The sequence below is a fragment of the Homarus americanus genome, unplaced genomic scaffold (assembly GCF_018991925.1).
Source record: "Homarus americanus isolate GMGI-L3 unplaced genomic scaffold, GMGI_Hamer_2.0 scaffold57980, whole genome shotgun sequence".
Lineage (NCBI taxonomy): Eukaryota > Metazoa > Arthropoda > Malacostraca > Decapoda > Nephropidae > Homarus > Homarus americanus.
This window is the reverse complement of record NW_024716703.1, coordinates 16,978,546-17,001,181: the sequence shown is the minus strand read 5'-3', so window position 1 is coordinate 17,001,181 and position 22,636 is coordinate 16,978,546. Positions and strand designations below refer to the sequence as shown.

The window sequence follows — 22,636 nt, the reverse complement described above, 5'->3', positions numbered from 1 at the left end:
TCACTGTTTCTAGGCCAAAGACAAAGAACATCATCTATATATCTATACCATGGAGGAATAAAGTCCACTATATTGGGTAGTAATCTAGACTCAAAAAACTCCATATAAATACAGGCTAGAGGAGCAGAAAGACAATTACCCATGCTCATGCCAAATATTTGCTTGTAGAACTTCCCATTTGCTCTAAACACATTGTCAGTTCCGCATAACTCTATCAATTTGAGGAAAGTATCATGTTCAATAGTTAAATCTAACAGTTGTAATTTATCTTTAAGAAATAAAAGTAGGTCTTTCACAGGTACTCTAGTGAACAGTGAATTTACATCAAAACTTATTAATTCGCAAGGTTCATTGTGTTTCTTGAGTTTATCAATTAAATCACTGCTATTGTGTATATGTGAATTAGATGCTATCCCCTCTTACAGGCCAAATATCTAATTCACATATACACAATAGCAGTGTATATTCGTAGGGGAATTTTCTAAACACCAATTCTAAGTACAGCTATTTATTATTCAACTCAATGGCATGGACACATTAATCGATCATTATATTTACGTTACTATACAATGACTCTCAGACACAAACATGAAATGGATACACTTCCCACCGTAAGTAAATCACCTTAGGGATCGCTCTGGCAATGACTCATGTGTGACCTGAGGGAGGCCCAGCGGCTGAGGAAGCTGTAGGTGCTGCTGGACTATGTCTCCTATGGGAGACTCTGCTACCTGGGGTTCGATGCTGGGGAGGGGAAGTCTCTCTCTCGGGAGGAGCTGTCGGCCCCTTCCTTGTTACAATAATAATCCGAATGCTAAAGCTGAAGGAGGGAGTTGCAGGGCCTTTATAATGGCGGTCACGAACCGGAATATGTCGTCACTAATCTGGGTGTGTCTGGTCAGGTGACAGGGGTGACCGGTAATAAAGTCACAGGAAAAAAAGTCACAGAAAAAAAGTTACAATTTTGGCTAGGAAAAAAAGTCACATTTAAGGTAATAAAACTAAAAATATTTTAAAACAGTTATTAACTGACAATACATGACTTTTACATATTGACAACACAATTTATATATGATGCACGTAGGTTAGGTTAGGTTAGGTTAGGTTAGGTTAGGTTAGGTTAGGTTAGGTTAGGTTAGGTTAGGTTAGGTTAGGTTGGGTTGGGTTGGGTTAGGTGACTGTTTTCTGTGACTTTTTTCTGTGACTTTTTTTCTGTGTCTTTTTTCCTGTGACTTTTTTTCTGTGACTTTTTTTCCTGTGACTTTTTTACCTGGATTCGGTGACAGGTGTACTAGCTGGAGGGTAGCTTCTTGAGTAACACGGTCATGTTGCCGGGTTAGCTATTGATGAAGCGGTGAGAACTCTGTGTCATTGAGACCGTGACCTCTCTTGGGTCAGGTCTGGACAGCTGTGTTTGCCCAGGTGCGTGGTCTTGTCACCGGTCGGTAATGCCTCCTAACTATTACCACCCAGGTGTGTCTGACCAGGTGTAGATTCTTGAGTAACACGGTCATGTCGCTGGGTTAACTCAGGTACCTTGTGGCCAAGACCTTTCCTGGATCAGGTCTTAATCTCACTGTAGGGTGTGTCAACTTGCGTGGGTGTACACCTGCTCATCTACTTATTGTTATATGTGCTGTTCTTTCTGGGCTGTAAGCTGTGGTCTGATAAACAATCATCACACTTTCGTAGTTACCTACTCTGAGATGATGAAACAGTAACGAATTGTGTGTGAAGAATACTCTTTTAATAAATATTGCTTTACTCACCATAAACTGGCGTAATCTACCTGAATCGCAGGCCACATTAAATGCAATTTCTTAATCACTCCAAGGGTCACACAAACACATGGTCCAGGCCACATGGGCCGTAGGTTGCCCATGCCTGCAGTACAGTATACTGTACATAAAAAATCACAATACACCTCTGTCCTTACATTACACTGAAAGAAAAAGGCTTGAAATATACAATCTGAACTTGTTGGCTGACAAAAAATGATAAGTGAACTGCAAGAAAACACTACCAGAACACCCTGTAGTTCAGCATACTTTGTCCAGAAAACTACAATACTGTATCTTAATTCCGTGACAGGAATACTATTCCGTCAGATCAGTGTAAATCATTGTATCAAAAACTACTTGCTTGACTTAATCAGTTCTTATGAAGCAAGCTCCAAGCCTGATCCAATGTTTGTTTAAAAAACTAGCATGCCAATAGGCATAGTATTGGGTTTGCTTGGCTTGTACCCACATCATTCATAAACTTGGAACTTGAACTCCATACTTCATAAGGAAAGGAAACCAACGAGGGAAGAAGGAGCAGTTCCAGGTCACTTGTCTCTGTCCCTCAGTCATAAGATAGGATTTTATACTCGAGTTATTTTTAGTCCTAAAGATCAATTACCATGTTACATGTGAGATTTCATACCAACCAGGAAAAGATGGAAGATATCATGTGTCAAGCAAACCAATTGAAAGCCCCTTAATTGGGAAGTACTGTTCTCTGGTCTGTCTCACAGGTTCTACAGGTCACCTAAAGAACATAAAACATAACACATAAAGGTGATGACTTTACATGTATAATGACAAAAATCAGCAGGACAAACTCACCCTGTGTCTGGCTGAGGTAACTAGTGGAGCCTCTTTGTCTGAATCTGTTGAGCGTTGTTGGTGTAGCTCCAAGGACTTGGAGCGCCCCTGACCCTGAGCCGTGTGGCCCTGACTGCCATGGTTTGGCCCTGTATGATTTGATCCACCATGGCCCAACCCACCATGGCCGACTTGGTTATTTAGTCCTCCACCTCCTCCCCCGGGCCCTGGACCATGTGGAGGGCCACTCTGGTGGTGTGTGAAATTAGCAGAAGGTGATGGAGGGGACACTCCACGTCCACCAGGTGGAGTGGGTGGTGGAGTATGAGAGTGGGGATGTGTTGGTGGTGTGTCCGGCAGCAAGTCTCCACCATCATCCACGCCCTCATCGCAGTCATCGTCCAACAGAGAAACCTGGAATAAAATTCACATATAAACAAGGAATATAAAACAAAAATGAGTATTCACACATCTCACAGCTAATCAAGTAACACTATTGTAAATGTAGTGAGATTTATTGGCAAAACCCTTTTAGCAGCAAAAGACAACTGAAATTTTCCACGCACGCATGCACACTACATCCTTGATCACCATAGGGTCGAGACCTATTCAGGCGCTGCTCCTGCTGAGTAGCTGCCCCCCTTGGTCAATGTTCGGCCCATTCCCCAAGTCCGTCTCCCCGACCCATCCTCACCACCGGGATATCAACATAGTAATCAAAAGTGACAATTTCGTTTCGGAAAGAAGTGGGATCAGTGTTGAACAGTGATGAACAGTGTTTAAGCCAGTGAGTTCAGCACCGGACAGTACCAGTGAGCAGTGACCCACCAGTGGGACAAGCACCCCTGGGAACTGACCACCATCTTCTGACCAGGAGGTGCTAATCAGTCCACCATGGGAACAACAGTGGGTCGGCTTCACACCTGACTATGAGATAACACAACACCACCCACCAGGGTAAGGTACTGTGACCACTCCACACCACCCGGTGTCCCCATGACCACATGAGGTCCTTCATAGCAACACTCGAGGACGAGTTACTGCACCACGTGAACACCACACCACACCACATGGTGTCTCCATGACCACGTGAGGTCCTTCATATCAACACCTGAGGGCAAGTTACTACACTACGTGAACACCACACCACCCGACGTCTCCATGACCAGCCCAGGCCCGGGCCATCAACTGTAAACTATAATAATTTGAATGTTCAATCATTGTTCCTTCTTCTTTCAGTAATGAAAGTTTTTGTTAAATGACCCACCTACCCCATGTCTTTGTGTGTAATAAGTCATTTTTGTCCAATGTATATTTTCAGCCTTCGGGCTGCAGAACTTTTTCAATAAACCGTTAATTATTATTATTATTATTACACACACACTCTTACTAAAGGTATTTCTCATTATCCAAATGTTCGGTGTTTTGTACTTGAAAATGTGCTTATCCAAAGATTTTATTCTTATACTGTACAGTACAGTACTAGTACTTACTTTTTCATTATCTGAAAGTGATCATCTCTTATATGGATGATGATCTAATAAAAAATTTATCTCATTCCCTATGGTGTACCCTGAGTACTCCCTGATAAGGTACGTATGTATCAAGTGGATAGTATATTTTGCTTAGTTTAGCAAATACTGTACAGTAGTTAGGTACAGTTCTGTACTATATTATAGTAGCTAAGTGCAGTATTATGGTAAATAAAGCATTTTTTTCTTTTAAAAAATTTATTTAATTATTTTTAGGTACAAAATCAGGGTTTTCTTGGAGCTAGGTACTAAATTACAGCAGTTGAGGTAAGTTTTTTGTTGTTCATGAACCGTTTTCTTCACTAGGAAATCGAACACTATTTACCCCCATTTGTTTTGTTATATGCAATCTGAAAATGATATCCTAATGCACCATCACGAGCATCTAGGGTGTGACAAAAGTCGTGTCAGGGTTTTGTCCGAAGATTAAATATATCTCTTGAAACATTATGAGAGCCCCCTACCACAAGGTAAAGCACACCAAAAGTTTAGCCCTTCGGCATATGTTTTCACCAAATTTCACGACACGACATTTGTCTTTCATTGTACACACATAAGAGGGCACCTACTGGGTTTCTATTTCCAAGAGACTTAATTTCAACTAAACATTTATAAGCAACACATGGAATATTATACAGGTACTGTATACTGAAGACATAATTCTGTTGAATCACAATTTCAGCCAAATATAAAGGGTAATACCATAGTAATGCTTAAATTGATTGATGAAATGAAGGAAATTTCAGGAAATTGTAAGGCTGAGGGTGGAAGAGTCAAAGACTAGCAAATGCAAAACTGAGGTGGGAGTAGGAAAGGTGTACAGTATAACTGTACTTCCTTCATTGAGAGAAATTTGTTGCCAAATTAGTCTTTAGTGATGCATTTTGAGATGGTTTGTGTTCTATTAACTGCAGTATTTCCTTTGAATCTTGGACACCAAACTCTCTTTAGAGTTAAAAATACATATTAATAGAACATACCCTAAACAAAGGTATGAAGGACTTAGTAAAACAAAATGGGGTTGTGAGAAATAGGAGGATAAGCATGTCAGGGTAAGGTGTCATGTGGGCAGTGAGGGTTACTGGGTAATGTGAGGTAGTGGATAGTGTGGGGTAGTGGGCACTGGGCAAAGAGGGGAACCAGGCTGGGCAGAGTGTATTAGCCCCTGTCTAAACGACAGTAATATCTACAGTATATAAATATGGGCTACGTACAACGTACATTAGTTTTATATAATTACATCACTGTTAGATAGGGTGGAATCAAATGAATTTTGTCTTATTAGCTCTCCTCCGTTAGTTGATAATCTCTCTTCCCTTTCTCTTTGCAGCAATGTTGCTTCACTCTCTCTCTTTTACAGGTACTTTAACGGACAATGTTCGGTAGATTTGGCATCCTGTGTACTGCCGGCAAGACCATGGGCTCATAATACTCATCTTGGCTGCAGTGCCCACCATTTCTGTGTGGATGTTGGTCACACTAAAAATAACCGTTTATAGTACATCCTTCTTTCCTCACACAGCCAAACTGTAGAATGCTCTGCCTTCTTCTGTGTTTCCATATTCATACAATCTGACTCACTTCAAAAAGCTGGTTTTCCGGCATCTTCGTGGTGTAGATAAATAGTCTATTTTCTTCTATTTTTAATTTCTTTTTACTCTTATTTTTTCACCCCCTAGGCCCCATTGTGGGTTGATGATCTGTGCCCATGTGGGCTATTCTCAGTGGAAAGAAAAAAAAGGAGGTAGAATATTAGGTAGGGCAGAGTAGTGATGGGTTGTAAGCAGGTTACACTATCTTATTAGCTTTATAAAAAAAAAATAGAGGAAAACAGCAAGGGTCTAAGCATCAAATCATTCATACACCAAGGGTGAATCCAGGAATATCAAAAGGGGGGTTAGAAGTTGTGGGTGGGGGAACATGGCGAGCGTAGCAAGCCCGCCCAGCTGCGTTTTTTTTCGGTAGGGGGGACGCTGTAGGCCACCCAGAATTTTTTTTTAATCTGACCAATATTATGGGAATTTTGAAGCCATGCACACTTGATATTAGGAGATATTCTGAAGTCAATCGTAAATACTTTTTACTGTACCCATGTACAAAAATGCCTGAGTACAAGGCTGCACTAGAGAAAAAGTATTGAAACTTTCTGGATCTACCCTCACACACACACACACACACACACACACACACACAGACACACACACACACACACAAACCACCCATCCTCATCCCTCAATCAGAAGGACGAAGCGACTCAGGGGCAAGAACGCAGTCATTACAGACTGGGTTGGCTCGGGGGACCCACCCAAGACCATTCGAGTCTGTGGTGCCTATCGGGCTCTGGAGGTAACTCTCTATCAACCCCCTACCCGGAGGTGTTACAATTGTCAACACTGGGGCCAAGTGGCCCAATTATGCCCCTCTACTAAGCCGTGGTGTGGTCTCTGCTCAAGACAACATGCAACACAGGCTTACAGAGATACAGTTGCTCAAGGGGGTGTCATTCAACAGAACAGTTGGAGTTCCTGTTTGGCACCCTGACTGTCCTAGAGCTCCTACGCCCCTTCAGCGCCCAGGCCCGCCACCCAGGCAGGTCTCAAGAACACTACTGCTGCTAGGGTACTCCCTACGGCCAACCCTTGGCCCGCCCTCCCCACCAAAGCTCCAGGATCATCACCAGCAGTCATCGAAAGATCAGCATGGGGCAACACAGACGTACCGACACAACAGGTAGCTGCCAACACACCCCGTGAACTTGCACAAAGTGAAGAGATCAATGATTTGAAAAATTAAATTAAAGAACTCAAAGCTCAATTTACAGCTCAAACTCATATGTTAAGGAGCCTCTGTGATACACTACAGATAAAGAACACCACCAACACAGTGCAGCAGCTATGGAAAAATTGCAGTCAAACTGAAGATATTCAGATGTCAGTACCAGATGTGGAAACTCAAGACCCACCAGGAACTAGTGTCCACGCAGAGGAAAATAGTGATACCTGTACTGGTAACAGTTCTACTGATGCCTCTGTGGACATTGGTCAGTGAAGATGAACAAACATAAACAGAAAATGGTGGTGATGTCGAGTGTAACCAAAGTGTGTTGTTGTCGACCACTGAAATACAACAATTGTTGAGCAGTACATGCTGCAGAAATGTTTCAAAAGGGTTAAATGGCCTACTGCCTGCCAAAGGGACAGGCAGCGTAGAAAAAACAGTACCATACAGTGCCTTTTGCTTCTTTCCAAATATAGTGTTAATACGAGACAAAGATACAGAGCGGTGAAGGTGATGAGTTGGAACATCTCATCCCTTAGAAAACGATACCCTGACCTACACCACAAAGTTGTGACTGAGGACATCGATATTGTGTGTCTGCAGGAGTGTCTCACACCTAATGGTAAGCCCCCACCCAGTCTGCCCAATTATGTGTATTATGACCCTAGTTCTACTCACTCATGTTTGATGTATGTTAAGAAGTCACTCCCGCATGTACCTCTTGTATCCAAAAAGACTACCAACCTTCAGTACCATGGGATCACTATCCACCTGGGCAACTCCACACTCAACATGCTAAACGCCTATGCTTCCTCAGATCAGCTTCAGTACACAGATCTCCCAGACTTTTTACACACTGAGCCCACTGTCCTGATGGGTGACCTGAATACTAGACACAAGAAGTTAGGTGACCCCACCACTAACACCAATGGTAGGAGACTTATCTCACTTCTCAGTGCATATGATGTTCAAATTATAGGTAATAAAGAACCAACACACATCTATGGCTGGGCTCTAGACAAGTGTATTGGTTTTAATCTATCATACACAACTCATAGCTCTGATGTTGTCACTGATCTTATGTCTGACCACAGCCCAATCCAAGCTAGTATACATGTAGCCAATGACACCCCCACTGGTGGTAAACTCAACAGACGTAGAATCACAGTCAAGCAAGAACATGAAACCCAGTTCATAGACTTCATCCATGACTGGTACAAAGACTACAAGCCTGACAACTGCCAACGTTTCCATGATGATCTGATAGACAGGACTTATACGTACTTCACAAACAATGCCTCCACCAAGAAAAGGAGAAAACGTTGTCAGCATCATGGGAACAGGCAACAGCAGTGCTATGATGACCCTAAACTGAAAAAACTCAGGGCTAGAGTCAGGAGGGTGAGTAAGGGTTACTAACAAATTAGAACACCTCAAATGTTACAATTGTATCAAGCTTCCCTTGCTGCAGCCAGGGAACGTGTAAACGAACTCAGACAAAATGCATGGGAGACATATGTCAACAGCCTGAACCAACACACATTCCTCAGCAAAGCCTGGAAAGACAAAACACAACCAGAGGTAAAAACAGTAGACATGTCTCCCATCCAAACCCTCTGCAAAAGTCGAATTGCTAATAACAAAGTGGGCTTATGTGTCTTGCTGTGACATGTTACTAACTAGGACTCGAAGACTCCTTGCTGCAAAGTCTGTAGAGGGAAGTAATCTTATTAACTTTATGCTGGGCAAACAGCACGATGAGAGTGATGTTCCATAGGTATTAGGCAGCTACCAAACAGGGAGGTACTACCGCCTGGGAAGATATTGGAAGCATAATGTGTTGTCTATGGTAGATCTTGCTGCCACATGGCATCACGAAAATTGTGACCAAGTCCCAGGTTGCTCATCTGACTTTCTGCCTTATTTACACACAATTGCAGGGTCTCAATTGTTTCTCTTACTATTGACAACACAACATACATATATTGTTCCTCACTTTTGATTTTTTTACATTTTGTATTTCTTTATTATTATTATTATTATTATTATTATTATTATTATTATTATTATTATTATTATCGCCCCCCAGGCCCTGATGTGGGTCAGTGACCTGTGCCTGGGTGGGCTAATTCCCATAAAAAAAAAAAAAAATTCTGAGTGGGAGCTTGACTCTGCCCTCGCCAGGGGTAGGTCTACTTCCCCTGGAGAGGACAGAGTCACCTACAACATCGTTAGACTACTAAGGCATGTGCATGGCAATCCATTATTGGTATTGTGCAATATGATTCATGCCGAGGGCCAACTACCCACATCATGGACCAGCAGTATTGTTGTACCAATACCGAAACCAGGACAGACTGATGCTTTTCGTCCCATATCACTAACCAGCTGCCTGTGTAAAACCTTTGAGAGGATGGTTCCTGGCAGACTCTTATATAGAATCAGAGAACACATATCTCCTAACATAAATGGCTTCACCCATGGTAAAGGTGTACATAACTGCATCACCACATTCCTAACTGTGCATGGTGATAAAAGGCACAGATAAGCAACATTTCTTGACCTAAAAGCTGCATTTGATATTGCCAATAGGCAACTGATATTGTACGAACTAGCCAAAATGGATATAGGAGGTAGGCTGTTACACTGGATAAGTGGTTACCTAACCAACAGAAGGGCTGCTGCACTGTTTCAGGGTTACAAAAGTGAAGTAAAAGATATGCAACTTGGTACCCTTCAAGGTGGAGTACTTAGCCCCACTTTGTTCAATGTTCTTATGAATGCATTATTAAATTTAATACCAGACAACCCCAGTAATATCACAATTAGCTATGCTGATGATATTCTTATCAAATATACTATAGGACTAGCTGTCTGTCTGTCTGTCTATCTGTCTGTTCTGGGCAGCCGAAACGGCACAATCGTTTTTCATCAAACTTGGTAGAAAAATCGCAAAAAATTCGTAGAGTGGAACAAACCTGGTCCCATGTCAATGGTTTCTTTAGGAAGGCATTAATTAACGATTTTATTTTCGCTGGCAAAAGATGTCGCTGTACGCTGTCTGTCGGCCGGACGATTGCAGTTATCGTACGGTTCCCTCCTCCTCCCCCCACTTTTTCTCTTAGCCTACTGTTTTTTTAACGTTGTTTGAATTAGTAAAGGAAGGAAGATGAGGAAATAGAAGAATAAAGAAAGGGAAACAGAAAATAGTTAGAGATAACAGGTGGGGGAGCTGAGTTTCATCATGCGTCTGGATGCGCAGTTTCAACGTTACCAGACGACCTTACAGCTACAGTGTATACTTATTCCTGTGGCTAACTGTACATTGAAAAGGAGAAGAGATAAAAAGATAATAACAGGAATGAATGGAGATGACTGCAATAGACACAGGGTGAATATAGACAGTGAAACAGACAGGAGGTTGACAAAAATAGACAGATTCATACATGCACAAATTGACAATATGGCAACTAACATGACAGACAGACAGACTGACAGACAGGTTGACAGCTGACACCTGGTTCACATTAGACAAACAGGCAGACACACGCCAACCACGGATAAGACAGACAGATTTGACGACACAAAGAGTACAGACGGGCTCACAGTCAAACACCACGCAGACGAACAGACAGTTGGGATGGCAATAGACAGGACAGATAGACTTGAGACAGATTAGAAGGCATTTATAAACAAGAATAAAACCAAATTGACCATTGCTGCATCAGTGATGTAATGGCCCCTGTCTCATCAACAGAAGTATTATATAAATGGGTTATTTACATTTGATTTATATTCAGATTCACCCCCGGTAATTATCCACTATCTATGAGGACATGAACTGAACACATCAACGGTAGCTTTCACAAGAGGGAGAAGCCCATATGTCAGCATCTATGTAAGCGCGCACCAAGGCGACGCCTTTAGTCAGTCACTCACACCAACTAATATCGAACGGACGTTGATTCACGTTTATATACATAAACGCCGTCCCTTTCTCATCACACTCATAAATAGTGGAACTTACGGTTGATCTACACTCAGGAATTATATACATAATACTTTTCTAATTAAACAAGAAACTTCAATTGGGTTTCGTTACTAAAGCCCAATATAATATATGTGAACCAACCTGGTTAACTTGGAATTAACCAGTCGTTTCAGTGAGGATAGTTGGTCTTACATCCACCAACTTAAATAATAAGACGCATTGAAAACTAACACCCTCGCGCTGAAAGAACATCGATGGTCGGTCAGTCATGTGAGATGGGGCTAAAACTGACTAACGTAGATGATGACTATGATGACTTAACACAGGTGATGACTTAAGCAGGTGGTGACTAATCTAACCAGAATCAAGGTCACTTCTCTTCATAATATAATTTATCTCGGAATGATCATCGGTGATTCACAATAATTTTTTTTTTTATAATTTTAACCTCTCATTATGGCGAATATTTCTTTAATTAATTATTCTAACCTTTATTCTATTCCTTCTTATAGTATATTAGATACTGTAAGTATCACAACCACGACCATGATTATAACAACCACGACCATGATTATAACAACCACGACCATGATTATAACAACCACGACTATGATTATAACAACCACAACCATGATTATAACAACCACGACTATGATTATAACAACCACGACCATGATTATAACAACCACGACCATGATTATAACAACCACGACCATGATTATAACAACCACGACCATGATTATAACAACCACGATCAAGAATATGACAACCACGACTACGATTATAACAACCACAACTATGATTATAACAACCACAACCATGATTACAAAAACCACTACTATGATTGTAACAACCACGACCATGATTATAACAACCACGACCATGATTATAACAACCACGACCAAGAATATGACAATCACGACCATGATTATAACAACCACAACTATGATTATAACAACCACGACCATGATTACAAAAACCACTACTATGATTGTAACAACCACGACCATGATTATAACAACCTCGACCATGATTATAACCACGACCATGATTATAACAACCACGACCATGATTATAACCACGACCATGATTATAACCACGACCATGATTATAACCACGACCATGATTATAACAACCACGACCGTCTCACATAGGCCTCATAAAACATGACAGAGTTGATGCCCTCGCCAAACTCGCGTCTAACAAAGACACTGTAGTGGACGTCTCCCCTACAAACTGCGTATCGCATTCCAATGTGCCGCCTTCCCTAGCAACCAACCAGATGTTACCGTATCTTAGCAACGGAACTAGTCACCGGCGACTTCTCGGGTTTTCCCAACATGACTCATAGCGGCTGTTGCTGGGTATATAAGCTCTGTCTCTCCATTGAGATTCATTCTGACCATTCTTCTTGAACAAGCAACACCTCCTTCTCCGCCGCTGCCTGGCTCCCTTCGCTTCTCGCCTGCCTGGCGGTCCTCGCTCCCGCCAGCGAGCATGGCGACCCACCAACTGTCCTTCTCTGAGCTTCCTCACCAACCAACTCTCATTCTGGACCCATCTTCCTGAACACGCAACACCTCCTCCAGCAAGCTCCTAGCTATCCAGCATTCGTTCAACCAGGAGGCCAGCAACAGGCAACATCTTCTCTAACGAAGCTCCTGCACATCTACCTCCTTCAACAAGCTACTCACCGAACGTCTCTACAGAGCAGCCCCTCACCACACGGCACCTCCAGCACCAGACTGTCTATCATATAACTTATATATTATACAAGAAAATCACATTAGAGTTTCCTTCCATCCTGAGTGCTAGACAACATTAATATCTCGATACCCCTACAATGGTGACTCCCGGAGATTAGCACTCACACAGGATGGAGGAGACACTGATCATGCTCCCAGTCTTCAAGCAGACACCGGCTCCTCTTCCTGCCCCAAGCACCACATCCTACGACCCCAGCACACCCGTCCTGCCTCAGACGCTGACCCAGGCCCCCACACCCCAGCAGGCGCATCTGACGACTCAGTACCTGCCGTGACGGAAGCACATAACATCCATCGCCTCCACACCCCCTCTTTTCTCCCTCAGGTACTCCCTGCTAATGTCCTGCACCCTGCTGCTGTCGTGGACCCAGTTGCTGTCACGAGCCCTAATCCGCTTCTGCTGACGCAGCCCCTGCTCCTGACCCAGGCCCACACACACCCCAGCAGGCGCATCTGACGACCCTGTACCTGTCGTGAGGGAAGCACACCAATCATCGCCTCCACACACCCTTTTTCTCCCTTCTCCCACAGATAGTGTGTATCTAGACAGTTGTATTTCAGCGATCGGCTCATCACGCCATCGCCGTTGTCTCACATGAGGCATGCACCGCCCGGTCTGCCTCACATGTGCTAAGCTACTCTACAGACAACAAGTCTCCTACACCGCCTGGAGGGAAGGGGGAGTATTGTAGTGGACGTCTCCCCTACAAACTGCGTATCACATTCCAATGTGCCGCCTTCCCTAGCAACCAACCAGATGTTACCGTATCTTAGCAACGGAACTAGTCACCGGCGACTTCTCGGGTTTTCCCAACATGACTCATAGCGGCTGCTGCTGGGTATATAAGCTCTGTCTCTCCATTGAGATTCATTCTGACCATTCTTCTTGAACAAGCAACACCTCCTTCTCCGCCGCTGCCTGGCTCCCTTCGCTTCTCGCCTGCCTGGCGGTCCTCGCTCCCGCCAGCGAGCATGGCGACCCACCAGCTGTCCTTCTCTGAGCTTCCTCACCAACCAACTCTCATTCTGGCCCATCTTCCTGAACACGCAACACCTCCTCCAGCAAGCTCCTAGCTATCCAGCATTCGTTCAACCAGGAGGCCAGCAACAGGCAACATCTTCTCTAACGAAGCTCCTGCACATCTACCTCCTTCAACAAGCTACTCATCGAACGTCTCTACAGAGCAGCCCCTCACCACTCGGCACCTCCAGCACCAGACTGTCTATCATATAACTTATATATTATACAAGAAAATCACATTAGAGTTTCCTTCCATCCTGAGTGCTCGACAACATTAATATCTCGATACCCTTACAACACCATTGAATACAATTTGGGTGTCAAAAAGAACCCTTAAAACTGTAATCAGAAAAGAACTTATTGATGAATTTGACGCAAGTAGACAAGTACAAACAGGCACTAGTCGATCCATAGTTTACCATGATGAGATGTATCAAGTGAAACATGTCCAGTATATGGAGCAAGTAACAAGATCACTAGATTACAAGATGTTGTTACCGCTAGATTAAGGTTAGGATATAAGTACCTCTGGCAGTATGTTCCTCAAGCAGATGTAAACAAGACTAAATGTAAAGTGTGTGGCCAGACATATAACCACACACTTGAACACTACGTCCTCGACTGTGTGAAGATAGAACCTTTTAGGGACAGGTCGAAGCACACTGTGTGTGAAATGGCACAACATTTCATCTCTAATGGCAAGATTGCCGACATATTAAGATTGTATCCACTTTTTTGAACTTAGAAACTATATCAGTTCTCATGTATAGAACCAAATACACAATGTGCTTGAATACTTCCCACGCAAATGTGAAGAACAAAGTGTGAGGCCAGACATACTGCCTCACACGCCTGTACTCACGCATTTGTGAATAAGTTACCCTTTATGTATAGAACTAAACAAATAATGTAATTGAAATACTGTGTAACATGCAGTGCCATAATATCCTGACCACGGGGATTAATTATTATGACCCGTTGTAAACTCTGCTTTGTAATCGTTTTGCGCTACCGCTCACAGGATGAGTGTGGGGTGCACAATAAAGTAGCAGCTGTAAGCGGCAAAATCAAAATCAATCCATCTTTGACAACCATCTCCTGCTTCCACCTGAGAACCATTGTCCGCCACTTGCTGTTCGACACTGAAACCGTTTCCAGCCCATATGCCCACATACTGATCACTATAAGAACAGCACAATCCCAATCATTGCAAAAATTATCAACAACCAGTGTGTTCACTCCCAGCCAATCTTACATTTTTCACTGTTACTATGTTGAAATGCCCTGTTGTATGACCTCCTCCTTTGTTATCATACCAGGATATCATATTTAGGTAATTACTGCCAACTTAACCGTCGCCGACTTTTCATAGATAAGGAATTTAAAACGCCGCAATTTCACTATGTTTTGCATAGTTTGGGCAAATATGTTAAAGAGTGGTTGTTTCTAAATTAAACCTAACCTAACCTTAGTTGATAAGAAAACCAAGCAGCTGAAGCATTGCTAGAGACCGCACCCACCTAACCAAAGAAACCTACCTAACCCTATGTAACTTCCTGGCCATGGGGCTTTTCCCCCCGGCATATTAAACAGAAAGAACTTACTATGAAATGATAAAATTTTATGTTTTTTGTGGACGTGAGCCTAGGGGCCTAAATATCTATCAAACGAAGCATTAGTCCAAGAAATGAGCATCATATCCAAACTCAACGATGAAAATATAGTAAAAAAAAAAGAAAAAAGATCCACCAAAACAAATTAGGCTGCAATGGGTATCTCCTCAATATTAACCCATAATTGTAACACTTACATTACTTGTACTGTATATTATTAGTCAATCAAGTGACCCATTCCCCATTTAAGTAACTGTATATTTTCAGCATTTTGGCTGCTATTTTCTTTCAATAAACCATTAATTACTATTATTTCAGTACTGTATTCTTATTATTAATAATATTATTATTACTTACACACACACACACACACACACACACACACACACACACACACACACACACACACACACACACACACACACACACACACACACACACACACACACACACACACACACACACACACACACACACACACACATATATATATTCCAATCAAGTTGTGTTATCATCTAACCTTACTTAACCTTAATTTAGCTTGGTTTATTAGGTTGGGTAATGTAAGGTAAAGTTAAGTTAGGTATGGTTAGGTTAGATAATGTTAGGTTAGGTAAAGCTAGGTTAGGTAAAGCTAGGTTAGGTATAGTTAGGTTATGTACAGTTACCTAATGCTAGGCTGTGACACTGAAACATTCATCTCACGAAATTAATAAAATTTTCGGTCAATTCTTGAAATAGCTGATTACATTGGTTAACTGTACATATACAGTATAGCATGTGGATTCCCAGTGATGAGTGGATTTATTTTAGTGACATTAACTACAATATTATTTATACAACAACAGTAACCCGACAATGCCAAATGTTCTGTATGATTAACTTTATAGTGAGCGAGAGAGCCCGATACGACTGTGCAGCAAGATTTAACTCTGGCCATCTTTCGTAAAATATGATCTCAGTCGTTATTTTATCAACCTAACAACCTTATTCATCGAATTCACTGAAAATTTTAAGCCATCAATATTTTTTCTTCCCAAGGTCAGTTGGTTCCAAACACATGACTTTTATAAAGAATTACCTGATATTGTATGGCTGAGAAGGGATCACATTACCATTCAAGTTCTGTAACTTCAACTAAAAGTGCAGGATTTTTTTTTTTTTTGAGAGAAAAAATCTTACATTATCTATACTAAACAAAACAACAGATAAGCATAAAAGAACGCTTCAGATTTTTGTGACCTCAAATCAATCAGGAGCACAAGGTAAGAATTAATAGAGGAAATCAGCGAAAATTAAATTCAGGTGAATTTATTAGGTTGATATTGCCGGAAAAACAACGGTGACAGGTCTTTTTAAAAACTACACGAGATTCTAAAAAAAAAATTTCGCCTCCATTATTTTCTTATATAATAAAAATATTATAGTGGCTGAATTTCATCTTGAGGCCCAATCCACTCGAAACCTTCGTAAATCATTGTTCAAGACGATATTTTCTCAAATTGAGTATGGAAAACAGTGGGTGGAGTCAGCATTTGGTATCAGAGTTGCCAACTTAGCGACTTTGTAGCTAGATCTAGAGCTTTTAGTTTTGTTCTAGCGACATTTTAGAGCGATTTGCGACTTGTCGCAAATCTAGAGATATCCACAGAAATCTAGCGACTTTCTGGATACTTTTGGACTGTCCATGAAAACTCAGTTTTCCTAATTTCGAGCCATAATATATAGCAACGGGGTTACAGGGACAATAAATAATAAGAAAAGTTTAATACATTTGAACGGGTCGTGGTACAGAAGGAGGGACACGTCTATTTCCTGATCACTTGATGTCAGCCCGTCCATGGCTAATGTTGCCGTGTCGTCATTTATTTGTCTATTACTTTCGCCTTTGTAGCACCTGGGTAACTTACCTTTTTGTCAGATATGCAATATGAATTTCATTAATACGCTAAATTTTAAAGAATATTAGCAAAACATCTTATAGAATTAATTCTATCAAGCCTGCGTGGTTCCAAACTTCTCATACGCGTCCACCATGGGTGACCCATAGACTCCATACAGTTGCCCCGACACTGTTCACCCGCTTTGCCAAAAACCACCAAGGAAAGTTTCCGCTTGTTTGCATGCTGTTTATTAATTTGAACCCTTCATAGTCCCAATAGAAAATGGGTAAGCCACAGTATTCGCAGCGATTTAGGAAGGAATGGCTCAGAGATGACAGATACAAAAATTGGCTTCTGGAGGTGCCAGGAGATAATAAAAAAGGATTTTGTAAATTTTGCAAGTGTACTTTGTCTGCTAAGTTGTGCGACATTGAAAAACACAAAAACACTAAAAATCACAAGAAAGCAGAAGAGCCGTTTAGTGCAGAAAGAGACAATTTTACCATTCAAGAAACTTGGGAATAATAGCTAGCGACTTTCCATGGAAGATTTAGCGACATTTAGCTACTTTTAGGTACCAGCCTAGCGACATTTGAAAATCCGAGTTGGCAACACTGTTTGGTATAAGCCAACAAACCCTTACCCCTAGATCCATTTAAGTGATACTATGTCGAGTGTTTACACTTCACATTGGTTGTCTTCAAGCTGAGTTCACTTTATTTCTAACCACCACGCTCGGCCAAATCAAGAAATTAATACCGGCCTCGTTAATAATAGAATTTGTACTAATAAAACATATGTATTAGCCTGAAATTATTGTTTAATGTTTTTAGTTTTCTTTCTAATGCGCTAAGAGACGAAAGCGTACTACAGTACAAGTAGGCTACTGTAATTCTATGATCCAATGACTAGAAAGCACTGGAATGAATTTCACTTCGTCACTCCTCAATTCTTGTTAATTTCCTACCCAGTCGTCTGCTCCAACCAGCAGAAAGTCTAATATTTTTACTCTGAGCCAAACTTGTATAAGCGTGTATTGTAAGGCGTGAGGTAGTTGGCAGCTACCAAACAGGGAGCTACTGCCGCCTGGAAAGATATTGGAAGCATCTGTTGTCTAATGGTAGACCCTTCTGCCATACGGCATCACGATAATTGTGACCAAGTCCCAGGTTGCTAATCTGACTTTCTGCCTCATTTACACACAATTGCAGGGTCTCAATTGTTTCTCTTACTTTGACAATACAAAGTAATATGGTGAGAAGGAAAGGAAGAAGGAAGGAATAAGATGAGAGGGAAGAGGGGGAAAGTAATATGATGAGAAGGAAATGAAGAGGGAAGTGAGGGGGAAAGGAATATAGCGAGAGGGAAGGGAAGAGGAAAGGAATATGATGAGAGGGAAGTGAGTGGGGATGGACTCCTCTAGCCGACTTGAGGCTGCAGGTGAGGCGACAAACAATCCGTGAGGACAGAGAGAAGGGGGCGTCACATCTGGCGAGTATTAAGCGCTCTCAATACTATTGAGGTATGGCGGGCGTTTCTTTTACTCCGTTCTCTCTCTCTCTCTCTCTCTCTCTCTCTCTCTCTCTCTCTCTCTCTCTCTCTCTCTCTCTCTAAGTAAGAACAATGGAAATCACTCGGCAGAGGTATAGAGGTGTGTGTGTGTGTGTGTGTGTAGCGAGATAATCCCACAGTAAAAGGTCAAGTGGAAGCGGCGAGTGGAGTAGAGGCAACATAATGTGGCCAAGAGCGTGATGGTTGAGAGAGTTGGTGCTCGCCATACACACGCCCCGCCCTCCACCCTTGTTACCTGCTACACCTGTCCTGCTAATACCTGCTACACCTGTTGGTTTACTGATACCTGCTACACCTGTCCTGCTGATACCTGCTACACCTGTCCTGCCGATACCTGCTACACCTGTCCTGCTAATACCTGCTACACCTGTTGGTTTACTGATACCTGCTACACCTGTCCTGCTGATACCTGCTACACCTGTCCTGCTAATATGTGTTACACATTTTGGTTTGCTGACACCTGCTACACCTGTCCTGCTCAAACTTGCTACACCTGTCCTGCTGATACCTGCCACACCTGTCCTGCAAATACCTGCTACACCTGTCTTGCTAATACCTGTTGCACATGTTGGTTTGCTGACACCTGCTACACCCGTTCTGCTGTTACCTGCTACACCTGTCCTGCTGATACTTGCTACACCTGTCCTGGTAATACTTGCTACACCTGTCCTGCTGATACCTGCTATACCTGTCCTGCTGATACCTGTTACACATGTTGGTTTGCTGACACCTGCTACACCTGTCCTGCTCATACTTGCTACACCTGTCCTGCTGATACCTGCTACACCTGTCCTGCTAATACCTGCTACACCTGTCTTGCTAATAACCTGTTGCACATGTTGGTTTGCTGACACCTGCTACACCTGTCCTGCTGTACCTGCTACACCTGTCCTGTTGATACCTGCTACACCTGTCCTGCTGATATATGCTACACCTGTCCTGCTGATACCTGCTACACCTGTCCTACTGATACCTCCTACACCTGTCCTGCTGATACATGCTACACCTGTCCTGCTGATACTTGCTACACCTGTCCTGCTGATACCTGCTACACCTGTCCTGCTGATACATGCTACACCTGTCCTGCTGATACTTGCTACACCTGTCCTACTGATACCTGCTACACCTGTCCTGCTATCACCACCTGTCTTGCTAATACCTGTTACACATGTTGGTTTGCTGACACTACACATGTCCTGCTGATACCTGTTACACCTGTCCTGCTGATACCTGCTACACCTGTCCTGCTGATACCTGCTACACCTGTCCTGCTGATACCTGCTGCACCTGTCCTGTTGATACCTGCTACACCTGTCCTGCTGATACCTGCTACACATATCCTGTTGATACCTGCCACACTATCCTGCTGATACCTGCTACACCTGTCCTGCTGATACCTGCTACACTGTCCTGTGGTACCTGCTATACCTGTCCTGCTGATACCTGCTACACCTGGCCTGCTGGTACCTGCTACACCTGTCCTGCTGATACCTGCTACACCTATCCTGCTGATACCTGCTACACTTATCCTGCTGATACCTGCTACACCTGTCCTGCTGATACCTGCTACACCTGTCCTGCTGGTACCTGCTACACCTGTTCTGATGATACCTGCTACACCTGTCCTGCTGATACCTGCTACACCTGTCCTGCTGGTACCTGCTACACCTGTCTTGTTGATACCTGCTACACCTGTCCTGCTGATACCTGCTACACCTGTCCTGCTGATACCTGCTACACCTATCCTGGTGATACCTGCTACACTTATCCTGCTGATACCTGCTACACATGTCTTGCTGATACATGCTACACTTGTCCTGCTGGTACCTGCTACACCCGTCCTGATGATACCTGCTACACCTGTCCTGCTGATACCTGCTACACCTGCTGGTACCTGCTCACCTTGTTGATACCTGCTACACTCTGCTGTACTGCTACACCGTCCTGCTGATTCCTGCTACACCTATCCTGGTGATACCTGCTACACTTATCCTGCTGATCACCACACATGTCTTGCTGATACATGCTACACTTGTCCTGCTGGTACCTGCTACACCCGTCCTGATGATACCTGCTACACCTGTCCTGCTGATACCTGCTACACCTGTCGGCTTGGTGATACCTGCTATACTTGTCCTGATACCTGCTACACCTGTCCTGCTAAGAACTGCTACACCTGTTGACTTGCTGATACCTGCTTTACCCGTTGACTTGCTGATACCTGCTACACCTGTCTTGATACCTGCTATACCAGTGGCCTGACAGATGACCGAAGGACATTTGGCCGACGGACGTTTCACCGACGGGCATTTGACCGAACGGACATCGAGCCGACGGACATTTGGCCGAACGGACACAGACCGAACGGACAAATGGCCAAACGGACATTTGGCCGAATGGACATATGGCCTTTCTAATTTTTTCTCCTTTCTTCTTGCAATGTATTTTTTGTACATTTACTAAAGGATAAAAGACATTAATTGTAATGTAATTAAGCTTTATAAAATTAAGCCTGGTTCTGTGTTTAATATCCGGTAGTCGTCGGAAATAATCTCCAGCATTATTCGAAACAATCAGCGTATTTCCCCCAAATTCAATTTAATCCAGGTGAATTATACATCGAGAGAGGGTTTATGTACACAGGGTGACTCCATAAAAACATGGAGGTCAGTCAAAACATGACATCCGCTAATCCACCCACCAACACCACTACACAAAACACAAAAGAAAAAGGCGACGTAACTAAATCATGCTTAAGTCAGGGTCAAGTTTTTGAAAGAATGCTTGTTCGAACTTTTAGCCACGCCCCAAAACCAACCAAACGCGTTAGTCCAGCTTGCCTGGACTCCCTGATGCAGTCGCTCTTCAGAGGTTGTGAAGGTGTAAGCCGATGTTTTATTGTTGTTGTTGTTATTATTATTATTATTATTATTATTATTATTATTATTACGGTTACTTTATTTAATATTTGTTTCTTTAAGACCATGGAATTCATACCAACGACAAGAGGAGGAAGAAGGCTTTTGCTTGACGGTTACGACTACATCGTTGATAAACGGAAAGACAATGTAACAGGCTGGCGATGTGAATGCAAAGGAAGTTATGTTGGGGACAATTAATAACAGAAGAAGACGTTATTCATGATAGCAGAATCACTACACATCTGCCTGATGCCGGACGTAACCCGGGTCCTTGAAAACAGTAAAGAAAAATCAAAGAAAAGAGCCAGACAGTTGGAGGAAGTAACCGACTGGTTATACAAAACTGCACCAGTGAGTACCACCCTGATGCTGCAGGTGCTCTTCCTCGAGAAAGAAAACTCTGGCAAGAATGGTGCGCAGGACAACGCATGGCACCAGACGGGGGACTTTAACTGACGACTTACGGAAATCAATTAGAGGAGAAGACTTTGTCATCCATGAAAGTGACAACCTGGTTAGTTCTGTCATCACCTCGAAACTTATGTGCTTCTGCTTTCAAAGACCACTGGCTGTGATGGGACATTTGATTCGCGCCGTAGTTTCTTCAGTTGGCGCGGTGCATGTTATGCTGATGAGAGCCATTAAATTCTCCTTGGTATATTTGCATCACAAGGAATGTAAAAACTAAGCAACTTAGTGCATTCTGATTTTTAGCACCCTCAAGCAAGTGAGACCAGATCTCAATCCTGTTTCAGTCACCATTGACTATGAAAGAGCGTTTTAGTATAAATATAGCATGTTTCCAAACACAAACATTTTTTTTTTTCTCCATTTCTGGGCAGTGTTTGTGGAGACAAATATAGGGCTTTACGACTACAGACTTGGTATAATGACCCAAGAAATGCACTCATCGTCAAGTCCGGTTCAAGCATTTGAGCTTGAAGTCAGTGACGTTGCTGAAAGCTTCAATG

General features: G+C 42.7%; 1 protein-coding gene across 8 annotated transcripts in view; it reads right to left on the bottom strand.

Annotated features, from left to right (window-relative positions):
• The window catches only part of LOC121858317 (cAMP-regulated phosphoprotein 21-like), a 286,877-nt gene that overhangs the window by 168,542 nt on the left and 95,699 nt on the right, over positions 1-22,636 (bottom strand). For all 8 annotated transcript variants that reach the window (XM_042354669.1, XM_042354670.1, XM_042354667.1 and 5 more), the window contains one exon: positions 2,610-3,002. In XM_042354669.1, coding sequence (XP_042210603.1) covers positions 2,610-3,002 — 393 coding nt within the window. The remainder of the gene's footprint in view (positions 1-2,609; positions 3,003-22,636) is intronic.